Below are 26,704 nucleotides of genomic sequence, written 5' to 3' on the forward strand. Positions count from 1 at the left end.
GGAGTTACTGTCTTTTACTATTAAGATATTTTGTGGCAATATGGACGAATGATTTTCTGTAGACGTTTTTATTTGCTCTGGGTGAATCTGTACCTTTGCTGTGAAGGAAGGAGCTGGAAGTATTGATTTAGGGGATGGCTGTGGTTGTCTAAGATTTTGCTACGAAAGCGTTGTACTGCTTTGGTGATGGGACCGCAGTGCTTGTCTACAGCCAGTAATTGTACTGCCAAATTTTACTGAAAGTGTCCTGATGAGGAAGCTGGCTAACATACACTGTTATTCCAAAACTTGGCAAGTGCTTAGTCATATTTTAATATTTCTATATATTTAATAGATTTCTGCAGCTGTTGACCACGGTGACTTGACAGAAATGAATTCACTTATCTGAGTAAAACCTCCAAGAAAGCACACCAACTTCATTCATTCTTACAATAAATGAGGGATCATGTTTCCGAAAGACCTACTTAACAAATACAGCTGAATATTATTTACCCAGATTTTGGTCAAGCTGCATTGATCAATTGAAAAATTTCAGTGGTTTGATTAGAACAAAAGATACAAGAGTACAAAACCCTGTTTGTGACTTAATATTAATTTCCCTTAGTTTGACTATATGTTGTTACTTCACCAGTCTCCATAACCATTATATCCATTAATCATTTTTTCTCTGAAAGGGTGCTATCTCCATTTCATTAGAATAGGAGACTTTCTCTTTGTGTACATGGGCCAAGGGGATTATGGATGTTGTCTGGCTGCACAGTGAGATATCACAGATATATTACAACAAAACGACAGGTCTCCAAAAGCTGTTGTCAACTTTTATGAAACATGGTGTACTTTGGGCCAGCTCTTATTTCTTATTGCAAGCTGGCAAAGTGTAGTGGTCTGGAGTGTAGACCAAAGGAATTGCTCCGCTTCTATTAGAGGTAAGTTCCACAAACTGTTTTGTTGTTGTAATGTGCCAAAGAGTCGGGGGAAGAGCCAGACACACTGACTTTGCAATAGCATAGGTTATATGTGCATGTTCGTATTTCAGTAGAGTGGCACAATATTTAGGACAGCAACCAGAACCCAACACACAATGCTTCACTGCTGTTAATTAAAAGTACACAAATTCAAATCATGACCAGTTTGACTGCAGTTAAATTCATTACCTAATCTCTCTGAACATTTACTGTCTCTGTGGAAATAATATAAAGATTGAACATTGGACAGATGCCTAGAATTCAGTATGGCACTTCTCTGTTGTTCCGATCAATGGACTCTTCTACTGTAAATACGTTCTCCTGATAAACCTGGACGCCTGCTTTAAAGCGGCATCACTACAATCTCTCTAATGACAAAAGGAAGTGAAAGGAAATTGTTTTAGTTTAGTGTTTTAGTGATTAAACCATTTACTATATCCACTGAATCGACGTTAGTGAAGAGACTCAGGACCATAGACTGTATATAATGATGGACTACATGACAGATGTCCAAAAAGCAAAACAAAATCATTTTGATTGCCCCCTGGTGGCTCGCTACAGTATAAGTCATAAACCCTACCTTCTCCATGTAAGCAGACTGGACATTAACCAAACTTAAAAATCAATGTACATGTGACGTTTTTTGTTTCTTTCATTTGAGTTCTTCTCACACTGATGCAGGTCAAAGTGTACATTTAACCTGGTTTTATGTAGTCATTTGATGCTAGAAAAACAGGGTGAAACGTCGGGATTGAGAACAGACTCGCAATTGGTGGAGCACATATTGGCGTGAACTTGAAATTGCGGCTTTGCAATCACTAGTTCTCTAGGTCCAAATGACGTCAAAAGCACAAATTCATGTTTATACACCGTCTATGCTCAGGATTGGTAGTTCTGTAACCTGCAGGGTCACATACTACAACAGATTTACTCAACATGATGTAATAAAGACATGTCTTTGCATTTCCTATTACAATGCCTCCAGAACTACATTTGTACAGAGAGGACATTTAGAGAGTGCAGCAGAGTATTGAAGGCAGGGTAATAAACAGTAAAATTGTATATGGTAGCAGTCACTTGTGACTAATGGCACAAATACCATTTCTTGTGTTTACCCTTAGAGGAAGTCCTTTGCATCAAAACATATTCCTCGCTCTTTCTTGTCACAGAGAATGTTTTAATGTTTTCTCCAAGCGATTTAATACTGTGGGTTATTTTTTGTACATAAGATGCAAGTACACACAAATGAATGTGGTGTGTTATGTTATATTTTACCACAAAATATAGACAGTGCCTCTGATCATTTCCCACAACGACACCAGACCCCAAAAAAATCAACTCACTGCTGTTGGTCGTAGCTGTCAAACTGCTTTCCACTTCTCATACGTCTCACTTGACCGGGTGATAAAATGAACCTTTCATTGCTCCCCTCTCACTCTTTTGTATAAACACCCTGAGGACAACAGCTGATTTATGTATAGGCAGAGTGAAAGACTGGATATAAAATGTAAAAAGAGCAGGATGATTGCATTCTTTGCCTTCCCAATGCACACAGAAAGCAGGCTGCACATTTATTCTGATGAAAGACAGGGCTCTAAAATGTGTCCTTGGCTTTCCTGATAGCACTCTAGACACGTTTTAAAAAGACAAACTAAGAAGCAAGTTATCACTTGGAACTGGGTCAAATGAAAGCAGTGGTCAGCCTTCTTTAATGAATAATGGAGAATTGAGAGGGAGAGACACGTTCATGTGTGAACTGAAGGACAGGACATACCAATCTAAAATTGAGTGAAATTTATATTCAAACTCACTTCTTTGAGTAAAACTGAATTACCACCCTGGTATGCCTCCACCAACCTGTGCGGTAACTCTTTGAGTCCAAGTGACTGTTTTTGCAAGATACTGTATGATGATATTCCCTACGCATGCTCTTGATATGTTCCATTTACAAAAAGTTGCCGTCATTGTGACCTTGACATTTCAAAATCTGATCAGTTCATCCATGAGTCCAAGTGAACATTTGTACCACATTTGAAAAGATTCCCCGCAGGTATTCCTGAGATGTCATGTTCACAATGCAACAAATGTGATTTTAGACCTTAGACCACTTGGCACTCTGGACCATGTCTAAATTATAAATGATCTGTAAAAGTAACTTGATGAAAATGATAAGCAAACCTGTCTTGGTAGGTGTGTCTTTACAATTCCTTTCCAGTGGTTGTTGTCTCGTCATTGTACATTAAACTTTTTCCACCAGACTGAAATGTTTATTTACTTAATGTTTATTATTGAAGCTCTTACCTGCGGAGATCCATCAGATCCCTGGTCCCTGGTCTTTCTAGCGAGCCGTTTCTTCTTCTTGTGAAGCGGTTTGGACTCCAGGATCATTTCCTCCAGCTCAAATGTGGGGTCACAGTTTAGCCTCCGCCTCTATAGAGACACATACACAATCAAGCACTTTGAGTAACTCTTTCAATTGATATTGTCAGGAGGAGTATTAGGACCTGCAGTCATTTTCTATTTCCACTATAAAGTCAATATGTCGAGAATACAGTTGAAATAATATTTCGTGAATAAACTCAACTCCTCAGGTCCATCAAATCTAATAATAAAATGTAATAAATTGTGTTAACATACCAAATGATACAAGGCATTGCACACTTTGATTTTACATACAATATTAAAGTTACGATGGCAGCAAGCCAATTAAGACAAAGCAGAGATGAGGGGAAGTTAGCAAACAAAACATCAGGGCTGACTCCCTTCCTGTTCAAACATTAATAGTCTGTAAGAGACTAAAGACAGAGGATGGACCTATAATTAGAGAGACACTGTCGATTCCTGAATCGATCCTATGTGCTGCTCCTCTGCTGTGCCAGCCCGGCCGCTTGGGATAGCTGCTGCTCTACGGACTTTTTACTGGATTTAGATAAAGACATTTAGTCGCGTATTCACTTGCAGCAGTCATTATTCTCCGCTGATTTAGCGCTGGCACTAAGCAGTGACAGTTACTGTCAGCGTGCTACCTCACGAAAACAATACAGGGTGGTTTTTGAATTAATTCATCATTGTGTTGCTGTGATTGACTAGCGAGACGACTGTAATTATATTACTGATATTTCCACATATAAAACACATTGGCTCTACAGTATTTCTAAAGGAGTTATAGGTTTAGTCTGATTAAAGTACTCCAATGACAGCTATAGTTAATTCCTATTTTTTCCCTATGACACTTAATCTGATTAACTGTTAGGTAGGATGTGGACATTGCAGACTCACATTCAGACCCTGTGTTGTATTTTCTCCTGCGCAGTTACCAGCTGTGAAATGGGCCCCAGTAAATCACAGCACTACAGACGGAACACTGCACGTCATCGTGCCAAACCAAGCAGCTTGAAGCCATGAAGCCTGATGATATTATTATATGTGAGCACTTTCTCCATAATGATGCAGAGCCTAGCTGTACACCTGCAGGTAGACATGCAGTGACTCCCTCTTTTGTATCTAAGAAGCACACACAAGTGTGTTGCTCTGTTTTGCTCTGCAGCTGTCCGTTCTGTCTGTCTACACACTCAGTGGGAGAGCCAGCTCAACCCAGCAGGGGGCAGTGTATACAGCTTGACATGAAAAGTGGCTACAGCTTCCTCACTTCATCTTTGTCCCTGTTGGGAGAATTACTGGTATGGGGGAGCGGCTGCAGGAATAGATGATATTATTCTGAAAAGTTTTAAAAGAGCAGAATCATTCTATTATAGCATGTTTGGAACAAGGCATCCACAATTTGTTTATTCGTTGTATTCTTTTTTTGTATGGTTGGTTTTTAAAGCATTAGATTGTACTGTGTTTTGTATTTTTTAGGGAAGCAAGGTGTGGATTGCTGAAAGTGTAAGAAAAAATCATTTTATTCTCTTCTATTCAGATGGGAGCATTTTATTAGATAGCATACTGAGGCAGTGCTCAGCTTTTTTACTGATACTTACATTGGGAATAAAGCCTGGAGGAAGATGTTTGCTGAGCACTGCGACCCAGTTGACGTCGGACATGTAGTCCAGATCCTGCAGCTCAGCTAGGCAGGAAATGCGCTTCTGGACATCTATGTAGAGCAACTGAGGGAAACACAGGGATTAGAATAAAACAATTATTCATGGGTTTGAAAAGTTAGAGAAAGAAGCCCACTGAGACCTGAGCATGTGTTTTGCCCCCAAGGATGTGTCTGAGAATGAGGATACAGGGACTAAGGGGTTGGAGGTGGATAATACTGAGCAGGGGACACGAGAGGGTGGAGGGGGAGAGACATTAAGAGCGATAGAGGGAGGGGATAGAGGGAGAGGAAAAGAAAATGAGATACATAAAGCAAATGGGGATGAGGAGAAATCTGCAGGTTGTGAAGTGTGAAAGATGAACGACAATTATACCGAACATGAAATTCTCTTATAGTCTCACTTTCTATACATTTCTCTCTCTCTCTCTCTCTCTCTCTCTCTCTCTCTCTCTCTCTCTCTCTCTCTCTCTCTCTCACACACACACACACACTCACACACACTCACACACACATGCGAGTGGAATACCAATGAGGTACGCGGAGTCTGAGCACGAAGCAATGCAACAGTTTGACTGCAGTGGATCCCTGCCAAGACAAAACCCAAAACCTACAGCAGCTTTGGAAGTGGTTTAATTGCGATGTTGGAAGAATAGATTTCTAGTAATTATGCAATGACGGAATGATGTACAAAATCAAATTATTGTAATAAGGGAATGGCATGAGTAGACATTTAAATGCTCTAGGTGTTTGCAGTTTGTAAGATCATGTCGACTTTGAACAGAGCAACAGTTACACCATGAATCACCATTCTTCAACAACAACATCCCTGTTTTTGAAAACTTAATTATAATTCTGAAGCTGTACTGCTTGCTGCAGGGTTTTTATTAACAAATAAGACTTGGCCACAATAATGAAACTGACGCCCTAATTAAAGACTCTAGATGCAACGTATCTGCCCAAAAAGTGCTGCTGTCAGTTATGGATATTTGTATTCCTACAGGGGAAAAAAAGTTAAATCCTAACTTTTACACTTTGTTTGGCCAAAATACAAAAAGCTATATTTAGAGCTTTAAACTTTAAAGCTTTATTACTGCAGAATCAACTGACATCAACATGATTGAAGCTTTGTTGGTTGCATTTGCTGTCCAGTGGCTGTTGTAGGGCTGTGACAGCTCCCTATTATCTGTGCTTGTCTTTGCTTTTAAGTTTAACCTTTTTATTAATTATTGCATTCATACAAACTAAGAGATTTAGAGGAGAAATCACTCTTTGGTGAAAGTTTACTAGCGGGGACAATCTTCACTCATTTTCAATTTCAGCTAAGCTTGGAAAAGGCACATTACTGCCTGTAAAAGTGAAATGAACCTCCCTTTATTCCTCTGCTCATATAAAGTATAATCTGCATTATGCATGTGACAATAATTGACCTTTCTGAGAAGAGACTTCATCTCCAAAGACCAGCCTGCTGGGTAGCTGGGATGGACCTTGTGGAAGGTCTGAAGGATCTCATTAGCTGGTGTGCTGGATCTCATCACATATGGTCTCTGCAGGGAAGAAAAAGGAGTCGATATGTTACAGAAAGCTTGTACCTGTAGTTAAGCACTACCTGAAGGAGTTTCTTTCATGAAGTACATGTCTTAAAGTTTGTTCCTCTTCAGTTGGCCCTCTCTACTCACTGTCACACCTCCTGTTCTCAAGCTCACCATCTGTTCTTCACCTATTCCCTGCACTTAAAGGGTCAAATGACAGAGGAAAAAGATGAATCTCAAAATGCATATTAAACTCTCTCAGTGGGAGAGTGCTCTCTGTGGGCCAGAAAGCAAAGGGAAGAGAAACAGGAGGCATGGGAAATGGGAGCAAACATGCGGCCTAGGTGGATGCCTCGCCATTCTTCACTTTTATTACAGTCTCTTTCAAATGCACGGTGGCAATCATAGTCCAATCCTGCAGATGTGCCCCATAGAGGACACATACTGTATAAGCCAAGGTGTTAGATAACGGTGAAATATTCTTTTGGACTCAGATGTTCAAAGTCGGATGATTCACCAGGGACAAATTGGCTCATGTATTACAATATATTTGCATTTGTTTGTAAGTTTACGACGTGGACTCTGTGTTTCTCCTCTGGGGTTGCAGAAGTTTCTTCAAGTTTATAAAAAAAGCAGCTTAAGAAAAAAAAACAACGAGCGGAGGAGGAGGAGTCACTGTCACTAAGTGGCAGTGATTGAATAGCAGTTATGGAAAGAAGCTAAGTTGCTGGGATTTCTTTGTGCAACCTGTGATCAGGCCCAGCAGGAGAGCATGCTCAGTGAGAGAGAGGAGATAAATGGTCTGAAAACAGGGTTGGACAATGAAAAAAATTCAGCCAAGGTCTTACAAGTACATGCAGAGAGAGGGCGGGTGCGGAGACTGAGATGGCTGGTAAAATGCTATCAATCTTTTTGATGCTTAACGTGCCCACCAATGTGGAGGCCCTTTTGGATATGTCCCAGCTCGAGTGCTGGCCAGGCTGACACTGTCTGGAAGTGAAGCAGGAATGAAGTGAGAAGTGGTCGGAGTTTAAGAAAGAGAAATGATGAAGTGAAGGCTGAGAAGGGCGTCAAAAGTTCCCTGGAGCCAAATCATATCATTCAGCACATCCAACAGGCTGGTTTTTCAACGCCCTGAGAGTGATTTATGCTTTCGTGACTGTGTTGAAATGTTGCTGTCGGGGAAAAAAAAAAAATTTAGAAGAAAACTATTATAGAGACACTTCCAAAAAAGTGAAGCATGAGAAAAGGGAGTGAAATGGGGCTAAACTCTAAATTGTGCCACTCAAAAGTGATTTCTGGGTATGATGATGTGCTCAGCAACTCTCTCCTGGACGATTGAGGATTGAGGTGCACTTGAAAAATCACAGGGCACAAGTGTGAGGGATGAGAAAAGACAATCTGTGTCGCTTAGAGGACCGACAGCTTGTAGAAGGGGTAAATGGGGGGGCTTTGGGAGAGATAAAGATGTTTCAGGGGGAGTGAGCTGTAGTTCCAAGTGCCAGGAAATGATTTCAACATCACTTTGTCACAGCTCCAGATCAGTTTCAGGTGTTGTGCGTCCTTGTCAACATAGCCAGAGGTTACTGTAGTTTGTGTAATCATCATCCTGAAACACGAGAGGACATCCTTCAGCTGCAGCCTTACTTGAATCCACAGTGATCAGGTCGCTGTAAACTCTGAGGCTCGTCCTGATAGATTGAGGAGGTAAAAACATAATGTCCTGTTTTTATTTCCATGGCATCCACATTAAACTCCTGCAGATGGGACCAGCGAAGAATCCATTAAATAATATTTAGAAGATCAATTCCAATTATATGGCTCTCGAAATATCTCGGAATCATTTTTTTTCCCCTCTCCTGCAGCGATTCGTCTCACACCACGACTAAACATTTCAATATTTTCCCTCAGTACGGCCAGGCGAAATGTATAATTCAATTACAGCTCCACCCGCCTGTTGTTCTGTGGAGGCTGTATATCTGCTTTCCTACTGACAGGACCTCTCCAGCACACTCTTGTAAGTGTCATATGTATTATTAACTTCAGTAAGAGTGCGCCAGGCCACGCTGGAGTGAGAAGAGAAGACACAAGACTATAATCACCCTCTCTGTGTGTGTGCGTGTGCGTGTGTGTGTGTGTGTACCTGTCCTCTTAGTAGTTCATAGGCTGTGATGCCCAGCGACCACCAGTCGACAGAGAAGGAGTAGCCAGGGTGGGAACCCTCAAAGGTCTGAAAGAGCTCAGGAGCTGATGGACAGAAATAATTAAAACAAAATTAAATGGAAGTATGGTGAGGAATAATTTTAGGTTTTCATAGCATGACTGTTGCAGAGAAGCATAGTATTTGGCACTGGATTGTAATTTATTTAAAAACTAGATGGTTAAATTAAAGCTCTGCTTGAATTTTTTCATAATTGAATAGGATGTTTATAAAGATGGACAAAAAGACGGCTCCCCAAAAGTGACGCCAAAGCATTGTGATCACAGCGGCAGAATAAGCCCCATCTCCTCCATGTTAAGGAGGAGGGACATGTACCAAATTAAAAAGCCAAAGTACATGTTGAATAATTCGTTTTTTTGCGTTGTTATTACACTGATGTATTTCTAATTCTTCAAGTTATTTGATGCTCTAATAACAGGGTGAAAGTACATGAATGACAAACTGACTTTTGATTGGTTGAGGGAGTGTATCAATGGGATCTTGGTACCAGGGCGCTTTCCCCTGATTGCTACTGTGCAGACTTTTGCCCTAAATACAGAAGTGGAGTAGCACTGTCCATCATTATATTCAGTCTTGAATGTTGCAGCTTATTTCAGTTTTGGTTCTGAGCTTGGAGAAACCGACAGTAGACTTTACAGAGGAGGCTGAGCTCATAACCAACACTTGACACCTGAGGTTTTATTGTGGTTCTGCAGAGAAAATAATAAATCCCATAATCAATTACTCTGATAACATTTGGAGCCAAACTAATGTGCCCTGCATTCACAAAGGAAGATAAAATTGAAACCGTACCTTGTAATTATGAGATCACTCGCAATTAAGATAAGGTATCTATTTTTGTGAGTGCACTGAGATTGTGTAGCATTACAAAGTCTTTGTAATATATAATAATAATAATAATAATAATATATAAAAACAGGAAGGTTAAGCTATCAAAACCCTTTATTTGGTTAGTTGTGTCGTTTTTTTCCTCCCTCCTCTTGGAGTGAATAATCTATTCCATGGGAACGGCTGCTAATCTTGTTCCAAAGGGTCAAGATGAATTTCAATCACTCAGCCACAACATACAAACACACTCATTCTCCTCTCCTTCATGGTAGGTTTGCTTTGCCTTCTTGCACGGGAGGGGAAAAAGTGCAGTTAATCTACTGAACCCTCTGAGAGAGGTTTCTCGGTTGCAAGGGCAGGACACACGAACCAGTTTGAGTGCATACACAGTCATACACAGAGAAAAAAAAACCACATGGCCGCATTATTCATGTCTCTCTCAAATCCTGTTAGCTTCTGTCTGATATGACCTGAATCCACATTGATCTGATAACTACTGTATGTATGAGTCACAAGGGGGACAAGGGCAGCTGTGCTGGAAGAGATAAAACCTACTGTCAGGTTTTGGGCTAACGCATTAGAATAAAACCAGTATGGCTCTAGTTTATAGTAAATATACTTTGTTAAAAAGTTGATATTTCTAGATGTGTCTTTTCTTGGGCCTCAGATAAGACATTACTGACTCTGAACATAATACTGGTCACAGATCTCAAAATAAAGAATGACTTCTCCTTGGTTGTTCTTTTCATCCAGCAGTCATCCCACTTTTAAAGTCCGTAGTTATGGACATGTAATGTGAAAGTATGTAGAGGGATTACTCAAAAAACGGATTATCAAGAAACCTGGTGAAAGGATGAGAGGGGCCAAAAAACAACAGATTACATTTTTAGCACAGATCCAGACAGATGGAATTATTTTTTTCACCCTTCACTTTGCGAGAATGGGCATTTTTTTGACATTTTAACTCATTTTCTTGGTCTGGAGAATTTTTATTATTTTATTAGTATTTACAATTTGGTGCAGCTTGATTTATTGTAAGAGGACTGTTGGCGTCGGCAGAGGTTTGCATTTTACTGCGTGCCATTCTAGTTTCATATTGTTTTTACAAGTCTCGCTTTGAATAGGTCAAACATGTATTACTTACCCATGTATGGCTTGGTCCCAGCAATGGACGTTGCTTTTAAGTCCTCTTTGACAATCGCTGCAATGTTGAAGTCTGTGAGATGGACGTGGCCTATAGAAATAAAAGATTGCATTACCTCAGAGTGACAGAGTTTTTCATCCACATTTTTTAAAACCCTGAGGTGGCCTCGAGCTGTAAGCTCAGTTTTATGGCGTCAGTACAAACTGTGTTTTTCCCTTTTTTCCTCTGGAATTAAATGTAACCCCAGCTCCCATACTCTGTATGCTGCCTATGTGAGCATTAGATATGCAAAAATTTGAATCAAAGGAGTTTTAACCTTCTGTAATCCCCTTTTTTTCCATGTACTCCAGTGATCCTAATGCACTTACTCTGAGATTATTGAAAAGTATCAATCGTAAGTGAGCCGAGGCTTCATTGATAGAATGAAAGTTGGATGTTGGTGTATTGTGACAGAGGTGGTGGAGCAAACTCAGTGGTTTTCAAAGTCAAACCATTGACCTGTGTCTCACCATGCTGCAAGATGGCCCAGAGTCATTGCCATGCACACTGAGCACACGATAATGAGCTGTGTGTGTGTGTGTGTGTGTGTGTGTGTGTGTCGTACTGAGTGAGAGAGTAAAACAGAGTAGAGGAATTTTTGCCGCAGTGATTGTTGGCATGAATGATTATTCCCAGTAACCCCACAAACATGTACAGTAAGACCACATACACAACAGCTTCATAGCCATACTGTACATACAATGTATATATATATGTATTTTATCACACACTCAGATAACTGCATGTGAATTTAAATTAGGCGTGAGCTGGCCAGTTGAAGGGAGTTTATCTGTATTAAGACACTGGGCCTTAAAGATAAGCGCCTGACCAAAGATGTCCCTCTCATTACTCTCTGCTCTCACACTGTTTTCCTCAGTAGCCAGTGGGAAGAAACACATCCATTACCATAATGTTGGGCTGCTGGGCCAAAAATGTAAAAGTTAACCAGGGACCAGTTTAAAACTGTCCCAATGGTGGCAGCTGTGATCTATTGCTTGGTCTACATCCTTAGAAGTGTCAATCAAACTTGGTAGGAATATAACTTTTGAGGAAATCTCCAGATGATTAACTTTGGAAACTGATTAGTTAAAGGTTTAGGGTCAAAAACAATTTTTTTTTCTCCAAGATATCGCCTTAACTAAAAAGACAATTAAAAGCTTGTGTAGATTAGAAAGTTAATCCCCATCATTACACATCATGTGATAAGTGATGTTATGAAAAAGTAAGGCCTATAGAAGCTTATATACATTATGATGACTTAATTATGGCAATTTACAATACATATAAGTTAGCATTACCTGATAGAGGAATACACAGTGCATGCATCCTTTGATGCTTTTCATTAGTATATTTTTCTAGGATTAACTATGTAGCATGGAGTACAAAACTGGACATCCTTGAAACAAGCTTGAAAATTACTTTTTTTTTTGTTTCATTTATTTATTTGTACTGAATCCAACTGAATTACCTGCAGTTGCAATGCTTTTAAATTAATTGCTTTTAAAGCCTTATTACAGTTCTTTGTTGCAGTTTATCCTCTGGATATTAAACTGCTATTACACTTGGTATCAGATGGTCACTACACTCTGCTAATGTGTTTGCACTAAATGAAGAAGAATACATTTAAAAATGATTTGAATTGGTAAACAGTAGTTTAGAACGGTACTATTCAGTTGAATTACAATAAAATGTTTTGCTCTTAAATCGACAGTTTGTGAGTGAGGTTAACCCTTGTGCAGTCAAACTGTCCTGGAACAAAGGTGCAGCAGGTTTCCTGGTGGCTTAGTTATCTAACGTGTTTTACTGGGATTACCTCCGCAACTGTTGATGTTTGATCCTTAGGTTATATCACACTGCTGCATGTCTTTTCTATTTTTAATATCTCTGTGCAAACCACTGGCTCACAACACTCATCACTGACGACAACTAGATAACACACACGTTTACAAATGATCCCAATGTGTATTCCTGGTGGATACACTACATAACTCATGTATTTCATTAAACTTTCAAGCAGTATGGGTATTATACAGGATGATCATGTATATTTGTTTTACTTAAGGGTTCTCAAATACTGGAGACAGATCATGTACCTAAAGACTACAGTAGAGTAGAGTTCGATTTAGATATTAAAACAACAAGAGGCACTTGAGCTCCCCAAACGAAATGATGAACCAATCACCATAAAACTGTTTGCAACTATTCCCAATCATTTTCAGTAGTCAAATACATTAATGAAATTAAACTTGTCTGATTTTTGCAACTGTTCACACATCAAGCCTCTCGCTGGCAGTTATACAACCAATTCCAAAAAGTTTGGATTTGTAAAACGTAAATTCATAAACATAATGCAATCATTTAAAAATCCCTTTTGACCCTTTTTCAATTCAATACAGTACAAAAACCTCCACATGTGACATCATGATGCCCCACATTTCAATAATGCAGACTTAGCACTCAGTCTGGCACGCCCCGAAACACTGCCAGGTAAGAGAGGCCGATAATTCCCACAAGCCTCTGTCTGAAACACTTTGTGCCAGTGGTATGTTACAGTTAATGCCTATAGAATTTCCAAATAATTGTAATCTGTGTTTATTTTATAGTCTCCCAACTAGAATTGGAATTGTAGCCTAAATCATTTTAGTTTTCTTCAATAGGTGACCATAACTCCTATTTGCTTTCAAGATTGCTTATTGACACAGACTGAAAGACAAACAGACATCGAGACACCACTACATGATGATACGTATAACAAAGCAGGCCATACAACTTAATGTCATTAATACATTAACTTGCAGAGGTTGAGAGTCTCAATAATGTTTGTTTGGAAGAGTATCTCTTTAATAAACTGTCTGCTTTCATAGGTAATGTTATGTTCATGCTCAGGCCAACCTAAACAACGGCCCTCCTGGTGCATCTCTCAGCATTCTACGGCTATGCCATTAAAAAAAGAGACATCGCACGTGCATGAGTAAATTGTTTTTCCTCATAAGAAACAGCTCCCAGAGGAACATAGGGCAATTTCAGGTTGCAAAATTGATGTTGTGTGCTGTAGCAAACAGCCTGCTAGCCCCCCTCTGATACCTCATGTTGTTTTAAACTTCGTAGGAGATGTGTAGCTAGAAGGCATGAGGAGGAGAGAAGGGCTTATCGAGGTTGCACATATACAGAGAGAGAGAGAGAGAGAGAGAGAGAGAGAAACCACAGGTAAACGTGTGCTGACACAAAATCTTGTAATCAGGCTGAGGATGAACAAGCTGCCTCTCTCCTCCTCCTCCCTCAATCTGTTTGTTCTGTTCTCTTTATCTCCCTTTATCTTACCTGATTTTTCCTCCTTTGTCAATCTCTCTTTTACTGAAATGTCTGCTCATCACTTCCCTCCTTCTTGTCTTATTTTGTGGTGACAGCAGGGCTGCCATCCCACATACCCCCTCAGATCTCTTGAGCAGTTGCTTGGTGCCCTCTAAAATCTCAGGACTTCCGTGGGCGGCGTCTGCCTGTGTATGTGTGTGAAGTATTTATCCAGAAATATAAGGACACATTTGGTATCAGGCTATTTTGTGATGACAACACTCTATAGACTGTATATAAAGTTTGACAACACATCTCCACTTCCTGGTGACATCATTTGGAACCAGATGTACATATATAGTCTTGGGCCTTCGATACACACTCTCGACCAATCACAAGTCAGCTTCAGCTATCAGTCATGATGCATGGCCTCGTTTTTTATAACTTGCTTGATCACTTGGAGATACGTGTGTATGAGAACTGCCAAAAATGTCTAGAAAAAAGGAATACATTTTTAGTTTTCAATGTCCTATCATCTAACATTAAGGAGGCAGGGTTAATGACCTAAACTGCTTCCAACCACCAGGGGGGGTGACAGTGTTTGTGCAGTCTACAATAGCTAGATCTTCAAGGCCTATAGTTCAACTTCTTAGTCCATAGTAATGTGTCACTTCCATCACTTGAACCAGGTGGGAGCTAATGTTTCATTTCATGTAAGAACATGCTAATGTAGTCTGGTCTCCAATAAACAGATCAAGCTGAAAGCTACCATCCTATTCAATATGGCTAAATCTATAATAAAAGTGTTCCCAGTTTGTTGTTGAGTAATGAGATTGGGCTTCAGAGAGCCCTGACCACAGATCCATTGCAAGTACAATCTTTTGGGATAAACTGGAATACAGACTGAAAGCCAGGAATCTGTGGTCAACCTCAGTGTTTTGGAAAGTCCTTTCTAAAGGAGTGGAAGAGACTGTAGACCATGGTTTTGTCAACATGAGGCAACATGTTTATATCTGAGGGTATCGGTTTCTCTAGGATGGATCATAACATGAAGTAACCTTCTTGATTAACATATTGATTAAGGAATTCACAGTTTCACCTTGATTTACAATGGTCACCCTCCCTCCGACATAAACACAAACAGCTCTGTGGGCCTGTTTTCTCACTCGGAGTGTGAGTGTGGGTGTGTCTGCGTGTCGGCCCCTTGCCTATTCCTGAGAACCTGAAACTGACCTATGATGCTTTAATCAATCATTCAGAACAGCATTTCCTCTGGAGGAGGCATGATACTGTTCTGTCCTCCACATTCCTGCTATCACATCACTCCTTCTTATTCCATTTCATAATTCAGAGAAGAAAAAAAAACAGCGAACGCAATGGAAATATCAAAAGGCTCTGACCCGAGATACACTGACAGTGTGAACAGAAAATGAAAATGAGTTTGTGCACCCCGTCCCTCTGCTGCTTTTAATAAAATGAATTCATATATTAGGTACCTTACATCTTTATGGTGCCCACTCATCTATGCAATGAGTGTGAAACCTGCCTTTGAGCATTGCAACTACTTTGATCTGTGCAGAAATGATCCCAGAGGCTGGAGGTTTGGTGAAATCCTGAGGCAGAAGTCGTTAAGCCTTAAATTTGGGATGCTAAGTCAAGTTAGGTCAACATGTGAGTCTAATGTTACTAACATATTTCAATACAATTACAAAATAAAATAAAATAATTTTAGGTTTTGAATTTCTCTGTCACTGTCTTACCATGCTCATCCAGTAGTATGTTGTCAGGTTTGATGTCTCTGGAAAAGAAAACACAAACAGTTCAGTGGGATTAGTTTGGGTTTTCACTGTGCATTCATTGAAATCACCAACAGTTTCGGTTGGCATGTCATTTCTGTACAAATATTTTTAATATATTAATTCACAGTGTTGTTTGGAGAACAAGCTGAGATGGTTATATTTTTTAATATTCAAGGCAACATTATGAAACTTACACTTATTTGCAATAGGTAGGATTTCACCTCTTTCACTCTCACTCTGAACCCTAAACATCTGTTCTCGAGCTACGTAACTTTGGTGTAGTTGCCTAAACTTAAGCTCGACATCAGAGGCAGCTCACAAAAAACTAAAGTTGAATTTTGAGCATTTTCAATGAATGAATAAAAACAACCTGCTTCATTGCTTTGGTACAGGAACTTGCTTAAACATCCCAACGGACATCATGCCTCATGCCCGAAAATTTAGTTCTCATTACACAACTAAATAACTCTCGACATCATGGATGAAGACTTTAGACCAGTCATGGGAATTATATAACACAGCACCAATCAAATGAGACCAGTTCTGTCAGAGTGAGATGACGCCTCTGGTCTATGACTGTATTAGTCACCACAGCCTCATCACATCGTCACACTTTGGTTTGTTGTTAAGCCTTTAGTAATAATGACTGTTGTGCTCCTGCCTGACAATAAATAAAATAAATTAAACAGTGTGGGCGATGTCTTACTCACTGACGATGACGTTTAAGTTTCTGTAGGTGGCACTCTGCTCCTCGTCTGCCCTCCCCAGTTCTTCTATTCTAAGCAAACCACTGTTTTCTAATTAACTTCAAAAATCATCAAGTGTCAAAGTTTTCAAGAGGTAAATAGAAAGTAGGTTGACTTATTATTGTGTTGAATCATTTCGCTTCATTGAATTACCAAATGGGATGAATAGAACTTCACACCATAGCTTTGGCGTGGCGTTGTGTTTGCAGCAGTGTATATAAAAGGTGATATGCGAGCAGGTTAAGGTGTGGGAGTGTAGCGGAGAGACACGAGAAGCAGACAGGTGGAAGATGAAGCTCCCATTGCTTCTGCTCAATTCTTATCTTCTTTTTTGTCAAGCAATTTTTTTCATTGTCTATGCACTAATAGAGGTATTGGATCCGGTTTTAAGACTGCAGAAGTTTAGACAAGAGAAGTTACAACAAGAATGTATAAATAAAGTACATATTATAGGAAAAATCACAACTCATAGGTTGTGGTGAATACTTTTATATGATAATTAGCTTATTATAATTTAGGTGTTGATGAACCCAATTTCTTTTGCTGTATTTATATGTATTATTTCATAGTTGTACATACATTTATTTAATATTCATATTTTTTACACATATATAGATATTTTTCTGTTCTTTATTTTCACATTCAGCTACTGTCTTTTCATTGTTTTGTTGTCGTTTCCAAATCACCAGCTCCTCTCATGAAAGCAATGCACTGTGGGTGGTCTGTTAGATATTCTGTACCCACAGTCAACAGTTGTTATGAAGAGGATGATGAATTTTAACAGCATATTCAAGAGGAACACAAAGACTGGATTCCCTAATTGTTACATGCTGATTAAAAAAAGACACTCACAAAACAACAATACCAAGGTCCCTGATGAGGAGCGATCACTTGAAAGAAGAGTTTAGTGCCCAACATTGATGTCCCCTCCTGGACATTTTTTAAATTTTAATCAACGCAATTCTCATATGTGTCCTCATTGTCACTGATCTTTATCTGTCCTCGACTCTGTTATCTCCCTTTCTTTCATTCCATAACATTGTCTGTGCCACGCAGACGATTTCCTGAAATCATATTTAACTTTCTCGTTTGTGTTGAAACCACAAACGCTGCTAGACATTGTCAGATTCTGATAATTATCATCCTCTCAAGACACAAATTGTTATTTTGCTTTGTGAACGGTACATGTTGTACTGAAATTGAAACAGTGCAGGGGTACATGGTGCTTTGAACTTGGAGAGATGATATTCAATATTCACAACCCTTCTCAAAGGTTCCATTCATTCTAGATGATCAGTGGATTTCCTCACCGAGGTTGACATCAATGTTACTGAATGAAGACATTTGAGAGGGTAAGGACGTTGAAGTCCCAGTAGTATATATTTCTGAGGGGGGTCTCAACTTTGTGTTTCTGACAAGTTGATCGATGGTGAGCTCTTGAATTTCCGATTACCTGTTGTTGGAGACGCAATTGAGATCTTCATGCATCCGCTGCAGTAAAAACCTTGATTTCTTGGCAAGAAGACCTTCATGTGTTTTGGTGGATCACAGCAGTACTGAGGCTGCAGCTCTGCAACACTGAAGGTTCAGCTGACAGTGAGTGTCTCCTCTAATTAAGTCTCCCTCCCTGTTGGACCTCAGCAGTTTTTAGCACATCAAAGGCCACGCTGACATGCGTGATGTGTGCACGCATGTGTTTCTATGCCACACACCCCTGGAGGCGAGGACAACCTGTTGCATTGAGCTCGGCTGGTGGGTGCTGTGGCGGATCAAGTGGCGCAGGCTCAGGTGGGGGTAAGAAAGGTCGATCATGTAATGCTTAATTAGCTGACATTTGCCTCAAAGGCTGGCACGGAGGCAGAGGGCATGTGTGGCCGCTGTAAGTGAGAACAAGGAAGCCTCTTTAAAGGCCATGCCGCCATTGTGAAGACACAGGACAAGAAGGGGAAGGAAAGACAACTAAAGAGATGAAGCAAAGTGGCGAGCCTCATTAGGAGGTGACGTGTGGTAAAAGCAAAGCTGTAGAGGTGATGATAATGACGATGACTGATTTGTTCTGCTGTGAGTGGAAATATAAGAGCAACGTAACCCTCTGTTTCAGCTCTGTACACATTGGGTTGGATTTTGAAGTATAGATGAATGGCTGGTTATTTTTTAGAGCCCAACCAGTATGGAATTTTGGGGCCAATGCCCGAGACCAATATTCGGAGATACTGTATGTAGGCATATAAAAAAATATTTACCATCTTAATTATTCCTAAGATATTATTATCGAACCCTTCAGATAATTGAAACTTGATATTATACAATTCAACCATAAACTGTATTATAAGAAGAAAAGCCAAATATATGAAAGTTAAACATGTTTTACCTAAAATATAAACTGAAATGTGTGTTTGGCACCAATATTTTAAATACGGAAAAAATATAAATTATGAAATGTATTTAAAACAGATCAAATCAAACAATCAAAGAGGTCAAAAGTGCAGCAGTACCTGCAGCATATAAAAAAACATTATTGTTCAAGCAACGTGTTTTAGCTTTCGGCCTCAGCAGGGTCAAACATCCTCAATTGGCTCAACTCGAAGGGTTTTGCACTAAAATTGCCAATAATATTTATCACTTAGACTTATGAGGCCTATTCTAACAGTCATAATCAATACTCACAGCTTCTCAGTTGCGATCAGTTTAATGATCCGTGAACTAAATTCTGTTTTCCTTTCACAGAAGCTGACATAAAATAATTACCCAGCAATTACAGCAAGTCTTTCTCTAAAAAAAATTGCGATAATGAAAAGTAGGTCAGTCTACTCTGCAAAGACAATGTCTAGGGAAAGAGCGTTGTTAATATTCACAAGATCTTTTTTTCCCTTAACTCCGTATTGAATGAGAATTCAGTGTTGTCATCCAGCCATTGTTGTTTTAAGACCACGTCATTGTAGCCACAGGCAGCAATCATTTTGATTACAGTCGTTAGAAAACATTAGAAACCTCCTATAGTAAAAGAGACACCTTTGAATTGTCACCTGCTCTTTGCAGCTGTTGGTTGGCCCTGTTTATTATGTATAACTGCAGTGCATCATCTATTAGTGCTGAGAACCAGATGGGTGTCTTGCAGCCATGGTCACACCAGAGCTGTGTGAAGACGGGTCAGCTCGGCTAGGTGACACCTCGACCATCTGCAAGCTCTTAGAGGTGACACAACAAAAAAGCCTGCAAGTCTGAGAGCACACGAGTCAGTCATCTGACTTAGAGGAGAGAAGAAAAATAAAATGTTGGAGTTGAATCAGTAGGAGTGTGTGACTGTGTGAACATCTAGATTTGGACAAATTGTGTTACTGCAGCTTCTGATGACATAACCTGCAGCATACTGACACTAAACTATGAGGTTAGCGATTTATAATCATCAGTCATTCTTTTTGGCACTGTGGTAGGATATGAAATTGTACCCATTGTGATTTTCTGGGTTTATTTTTTTTCCCCCTCTGAGGCATAAACAGCAAAGCTACATGACAATAATCCAAAGTACTTTACATATGAATCAACACCTGAGCATGAATCACTTGGCAGGAAAAAGAGTGACAGAGAGAGACAGAGTGGCAACGAGTAGGTGTATAAAATATACAAATATCAAATGAGAGAGGGAGAGAGACTATGACAAAGGGATGAATAGAGAGAGAGATAGTTGGAGATGTACAGGTCAGTGAAAAAGATGAAGAGTTTGCGAATGAACTGGGAGAGTGAGGGGGATAGTGACTATTTCTGAGGGAACAAAATGTGTTAGGTAAATTGGGAAGAAATGGGCTCCAGAAAGAAAAGGAGTGGAACAGATACAGTGAGTCAAGAGTAAATAAAGGGATAGGTACACAGAGCAAGTTGAGTTAAAGGGATGAATCAAAGGGAAGAATGGACGTAAGAAATTTGGCGTTCCTCTGAGTGAAGACGGAGGGTTCGGGAGAACTTGGTGCAAGTTGATCCCCTCGGCTTTTCTATCGGTTGACTGGCCCTACAAGCTATTAGCAGGATCTAATGGCCTCATTACACCTTCTATCAGTGGCAGAGGGGTAACTGAGCACCCTACCTGCTCATATGATACTGCAACTGACACTGGAGCAGGCCGACCTATTGAGAACAGAGGCTTACACACACACACACACACACACACACACACACACACACACACACACACAGACACACACACACACACACACACACACACACACACACACACTCAGAGGTCATGCAACCATACAGCCACACACTAAGATCACACACATACGGCGTGGCCACATGTGAACACACGCAGGTCTATAAAGTAAGGCACCGATACTTTTCTGCTCTGATGACAGTCCCAGATTATTAATCACGCTTATTGGTTCTGTATTTGGAAGTTGTAAACAAGTTTGTTGAGATAGTACAATAGCAATCAACTTTAATTCCTATTATTAATTAATTTGCCATTTATTAAAATATTTTTTTACAATATAAAATAGTGAATAATGCCCATAAAAAAATGCCCACAGGGCAAGTATGAAGTCTCTACTTGTTTTGTTGACCAAAAACTTGTTATATATTTGCAGGTAGAGATGCAAAAAAGACCATTTAAACGGTTAATGAATGTCGACTGTTCAAATAATCAATTAATAGTTTGATTTCTTTATAGTTTTTGATGCTTTGTTTTATGGATAATATTTTGGACATGTGTTTATTTAGTCTTGTCTGTTTCTTGTTGTCAGCCATCTATAATCTTTTATTGATTGTCCCTTTAAATTAAACTTGAAATGTCAAAGATGAAGCTGTGTCTGAGTACAGATTACTGGATTTTTTAGGGCGTCAGTAGCTCTTCTCTATTCCAGAATTTTAAAAAACAAAAGACCTGTTCGAGAAAGCCCACAGCTCAGCGAGATCACACACTCCCAACAAGCAGCACACGCATAAATACACATGAGCACAACACAATGCAGTTTGTGTGTACAGAGATGCATAGAGAAGTCACAGTGTGAGAAGTCCTCAGCTCTGAGTACCCACGCCCACCAGCCACTGAGGAGCGAGTCAGACAGCCGCTGCCTTTGAACGTGAATTGAAAGCCCAACTACACCCACGGAGGCAAACAGCTCCAACCCAACTAACTGCTGCGTCTCTCCTCTCTCTGCTAAAGACAAACGGCTCTGACAACTGTGACAATGGCACAGGTGTGTGCCTGTCGCTGTGTTTGTGCACATGCATGAAGATTTTCTGTGTGTGTGTCTGAGAGTAGTTCTCGAGCTGAGGGATGTTCATTCCTTATTCAGTGACACACTCTGAATGTGAATGGTTGAAAAGTCTGGCCTGACAAGTCCCCAGACTAATTTGCAGCTGAGTTTTGGGAGTGGGAGAGTGCAAAGCTGAAAGCAGCCAGTCGGCACTAAAACTTCACCACATCCGAAAGATTAAAAAATGTCAGCTCTCTCCACCCTCTCCATCTAGGCTCTTTAACTCTCTATCTCTGCCTTTATCTCCCTCTCTCTGTCTCTACGTCTGTCTGTCTGCCCACGTCTCTCTCATCCTTTCTGCAACAGGGAGGCATTTTGAGTTAGATACACCAGCAGGTAATTAGTGATTCTTTTGCGGAGCAGGCTCGCTGGTAAACATTCTGTCGTGTTCAGAGCACAAACCTCCTCCAATCGTCTAATCTGCCACCGCAAGCTGGGTCTAGCCGTGGGAGATTTTCGACAGCGATAATGTTCAATTCACCGTTTCGTGGTGGAAAATCGGCACCAGCTGGCACCTTAATCTGCATTTATGAAATATGAGCGTATAATTTCTCCCACCCTTTCCCCCCTCCCTCACGGTTCTTCCTTTTCTTCTTCTTCCTCTTCTGCTGGACAATAAAACATTAACACACTCCATGAATAAAGAATACTTCACTTGAACACATGACAAACGCTTGCCGTTTCGGGGAGCTGATAGAGAGTAAGAGTAATGACCTGCCTCTATGCAATCTGCAGTGCTACAATATGTAACTTCCCTTCTTTTTAAGAACCGAAAACCCACTGAGACTCTTCTTTCACCTTCAATTAACCAGAAAGGTGAATTAAGACCGTATTCCCTTTTGGCAGCCTGGGCTACAGGCCCCTGGACGAGAAGGGGATGAAGGAGCAAATAAATTATTTGAAGCACACATACGCTTTGTGCCACTCCCTCGGAGAAAGAGTCAGACCCTGAACAACCTAAGACTGAGAAATGAGGGTGAAGGGAGAGAAGAGCATGGGAAAAAATAAAAGTACAGTTGGTAGAGAAAATAGCACAGGAGGGGAAAAGTGGGAGAGCGATGCTGAGGGAGATTATTATGGAAAGGTACTTTATACTGTGTGTGCGTGTGTGTATGTATGAGAGAGAGGCAGAAGAGATGAGAAGAGATCAGAGCTTGGGAAAGAGAATCCTCCTCCTAGGCTGAAATAGGCTTACTCCATGCAACAGCTGAGTCTCAATACGCTTCGGCTCATTTGAAAAGGAATCTGAATGAAAAAAACACTGCATGATTTCCTTGGCAACACCAAAAGCAACAATGTGTTAATCTGTCTCGCAATTCTTTGCAAAGTTCCCCATTTGTTTCAGTTGAAGCTGAAAAAACTTTTGTGAGGAGATTATTGTCTTTTATTTAAATAGATTCAGTTTAGTATTGTAGCAAACTTTACTCAAATAATAGGGAAGAGTTTGTCTTTTAGGGACTATTTTCAGACATGGATTAATACACATTTGGAGCTGAAGGACGTGTTGAATTTGACAAATGAGTCAAAATAAACCACAATGGTGGTTTCACGAAACCAGTAAAAGTGACACAGCTAAAAATACTTTTTTTTCTCCGTTGTTCAACAACAACTGCAAACCTTCTCTAAAATAAGGGAAATTAAAGGAGCACACAACCATATATAATATTCTTGAGGTATCTTATAAATGCTGTATTTTGTTTGGATTATATTCAATTTCGTCAACAATATTTTTATTATTGATGACTCACTTTCGCTGTGTAGTACATAATGTCTGCAGCATCGCTATCCATCTCTGTCAGTTTGTTATGAGTCAAACAATTAGTCCCTTAACCACTTAAATGGGAAGTTTAATCCCTAAATGCAACACAGGCATATTGACTTGTTAAGAGCGCTGGCTGACAATCTTTTCCATTACGAGGAGTCCAGGAGGCACTAAAATGCACCAGAGGATTTAACAAGAAATAAGTGGTGTTGATATCAAAGACACTGTGGTGAGGTAGACATACACGCACAACCCCCAGACCACAAAACACACACGTGTCAGTCCCTGTCACACGCTCGCCATTTGTCTTTCCCCTTGTTTGGAGGCTCATCAAGTCCCTGAAGGTATCGTCTAATTGAGACTCATTCTGTTGTTAGTAATTCAAACTCCTCAGAGGGTTTTGGGGTAAAAACACAGAATGACATAGTGACTTGAAGATGAAGATACAGTGTATGACGCTCATGAGGGTGAACATTTTCTGAGATTTATGTTTGTTATTTAAGACAAGAAAATTGTGACTTATAACGCAAATACTAGAAATAACCTCTAGTGGCCTATAAACAACAATCTGCAATCCTAGAAAACATACATGTTACCCACTAAACTATCTGATCTGCTGAAGAATACACTCAACTTGCAAAATGTTTGACATGGATGAACAGGCATTTACTCAAGGTTTGTACTGTTTTGGCAGAGCAAATAGAAAATCATTTAGAAATTCTCTCCTAAACTGTTTCTTATGGGTGATTACCCATCAAAGTTTACAGTCAGCTTTAATGTTTGGCTAATTGTTGCTTTAGCCGTGCACACACAACAAGAGATAAGACATTACCATTCACATTCTAATTTGCTTTTGCAATTTTACCTCCAAATAAGTTTGTTTAGATAATATGACTCAGTGTTGAGTTTGGTGAGAATATATTAAAACAATTGAATTGAGACACAAGTTGCAATAAATCTAACTTGTTTAATTTTGAAATGATCTTGCTGTCTAACATCCACGACATAATCATGCACCATCCACCTCCACTTAATAACATGGAGGAATTAAATCAGCTCTCATCTTGCATCATTCTCATGCTCAGAGGCTCCTTTTCTATCCCATGATGATGCTCTCCTCTCTTATTTTTTCCGTACAGGCTCAGCCAAGATTAGCTGAACTCCTGTTGTTAACTTCTCTCATTCCTCTGAGATTGCTCATATTTGCCATACGCCTATACGGCATACAGTGCAAGAGCTCATATTGGAAATAATTAGCAATAAACACAGAGACGTCCGTGGTTTTCATTGCTGTTGTTCTATTCCCAGTCTAGTGGGATTATATCTTCACCCTTATCCCAACCACATGAAACCTTATATCCAAACACAGTGATTTCTAAGCTAATAGAAGAATTTATTCATATTCCTGAGGTAAATGCTTCTGTTTGTAAAACGTCCCGGTGCATCAGACCAGAGCCCATGTGGGATACACACCTTTTGGCTAATGGTTTTAAATCAAGTCCCCAAATCATTACTAAAGCTTTACCATACTCCACCATAGTCATAATCAAACTTTACCGTCATGTTTCATGCAAATTAGGCAACGATTATCATCATTACTCCTCTCATCATCTGAATCATGAAAGACCAGTGGAAGTTTAATGTATATATCCCGCATATACATACATGTGCAGGTGCATATTCACACACTCACTCAGATGTAAGCTGTCACTCGCCTCACCAAAGTCAGTTTGTCCACATCTTGGGGAGGAAATTAGAAATTCAATTTCCATAGAGATGAGCTCTTACTTCCAGCTCCTCTTCCTATTTGAAGCTAATGAATGCAGATTGAAAAGATGTTGATTCCATCTAAACAAACGCCCCCGACACCTGCACATCAAGTGGCAAGTCTGTCCCCTCCAGCACTAAAATAGAAAACATAATTTAAATATTCATATCCCTCTATGGACTGAGTGAATGAGCAAATTAATAATATATCAAACTTATTTCTTTCTCTCTTTCCTTTGGAGGTATGAAAGCAGTGATAACAGCGAGTCTACTTTGAGTTAAATGGAGTAATTTGTTCTTAGGGAGTGTTGATAATTTAATGTTGTCCATGGAAATGATATTTCCTTATAAATGGAGAAGGCCAAGGTCAAATGTTTAATATTTTGTGCATGTAATGTTTGTAGATAATGTTTGTAGATGTTCTTTACACTCTTGACAGGAGTGTACATTTTTCCTTTGCCTGAGCAAACCGTTATTTTCAAGTTTCGAAGCGTTTTCTCTCCTACTGAGATACAAAAATCAAATATTTAAGAAGCTTTGGCAACATTTCATGGAACATCTGAATTCCAGAATCTCTGTCTGTCTGTTGCATATCTCCAAAACCATTCATCTTATTGGCTTCACTCTTGGCATGTCTATTCCTTAGAGCCTAAGGAAATGCAGTGCCAAATTTGGTGTGATTTGGACACAAGGCACATTCAACATTAATAAACTTTGAAAAAACAGTCGACCAGCGCTCTATAGCAGCAGCAGCAGCTGGGACTCATCAATTTAAGTGACAGTCAATCACAACAACAATACTGTCACAGAAACGGAACAACAGCTGATTCTCCAGTTTAGGGTTCTGCATATTGAGTCGAGTCTCGCAGCTTAGACCCTGCCGTCTATACATGCTGAGACTCAAAGGTTACTTTTACAGTTTCAGAAAGAAAGCTGCAACCAGCATCACCACAGCCCCTGCAAGCAGGCATGTTTAGAATGGGCACTGCACTAGTTAAACTCAAATCCTGGACTTTGGTGTCAAAATCTTCTGCTGACATCCTCTGTTCGATCTGTATTGCTGAGTTGGTGAAAAATGGCAGTGAAAATGTTTTATCCCAAATTTATTAATTTAATTAGATAAACATTTAATATGAGACAGCGATTTTCTGTCTCATCTGTGCTGTCTTATGAGGTTGAGGTAAACTTCAGATTTCTCAGTCTTCAGTAGTTTTTGGCTGCACCAATGTGTCCTATAGGTACCCTAAGCTCTTTGAGTGGCTTGACTTAGAATAATAACACTCTGGGCTGTAGCCATGTCTCTTTTGCCCTTGAAAGTC

The 26,704-nt window shown here is 39.8% G+C and overlaps 1 protein-coding gene across 1 annotated transcript in view; it reads right to left on the bottom strand.

Moving 5' to 3' along the window:
- stk32a (serine/threonine kinase 32A) overlaps nt 1-26,704 on the bottom strand; it is a 48,562-nt gene that overhangs the window by 5,140 nt on the left and 16,718 nt on the right. The window contains exons 5-10 of the mRNA XM_020097042.2: nt 15,820-15,857; nt 10,730-10,819; nt 8,680-8,783; nt 6,435-6,551; nt 4,946-5,071; nt 3,267-3,395 (exon numbers count right to left, since the gene is read on the bottom strand). Coding sequence (XP_019952601.1) covers nt 3,267-3,395; nt 4,946-5,071; nt 6,435-6,551; nt 8,680-8,783; nt 10,730-10,819; nt 15,820-15,857 — 604 coding nt within the window. The remainder of the gene's footprint in view (nt 1-3,266; nt 3,396-4,945; nt 5,072-6,434; nt 6,552-8,679; nt 8,784-10,729; nt 10,820-15,819; nt 15,858-26,704) is intronic.

This window comes from Paralichthys olivaceus, chromosome 15 (assembly GCF_024713975.1).
Source record: "Paralichthys olivaceus isolate ysfri-2021 chromosome 15, ASM2471397v2, whole genome shotgun sequence".
Taxonomy (NCBI): domain Eukaryota; kingdom Metazoa; phylum Chordata; class Actinopteri; order Pleuronectiformes; family Paralichthyidae; genus Paralichthys; species Paralichthys olivaceus.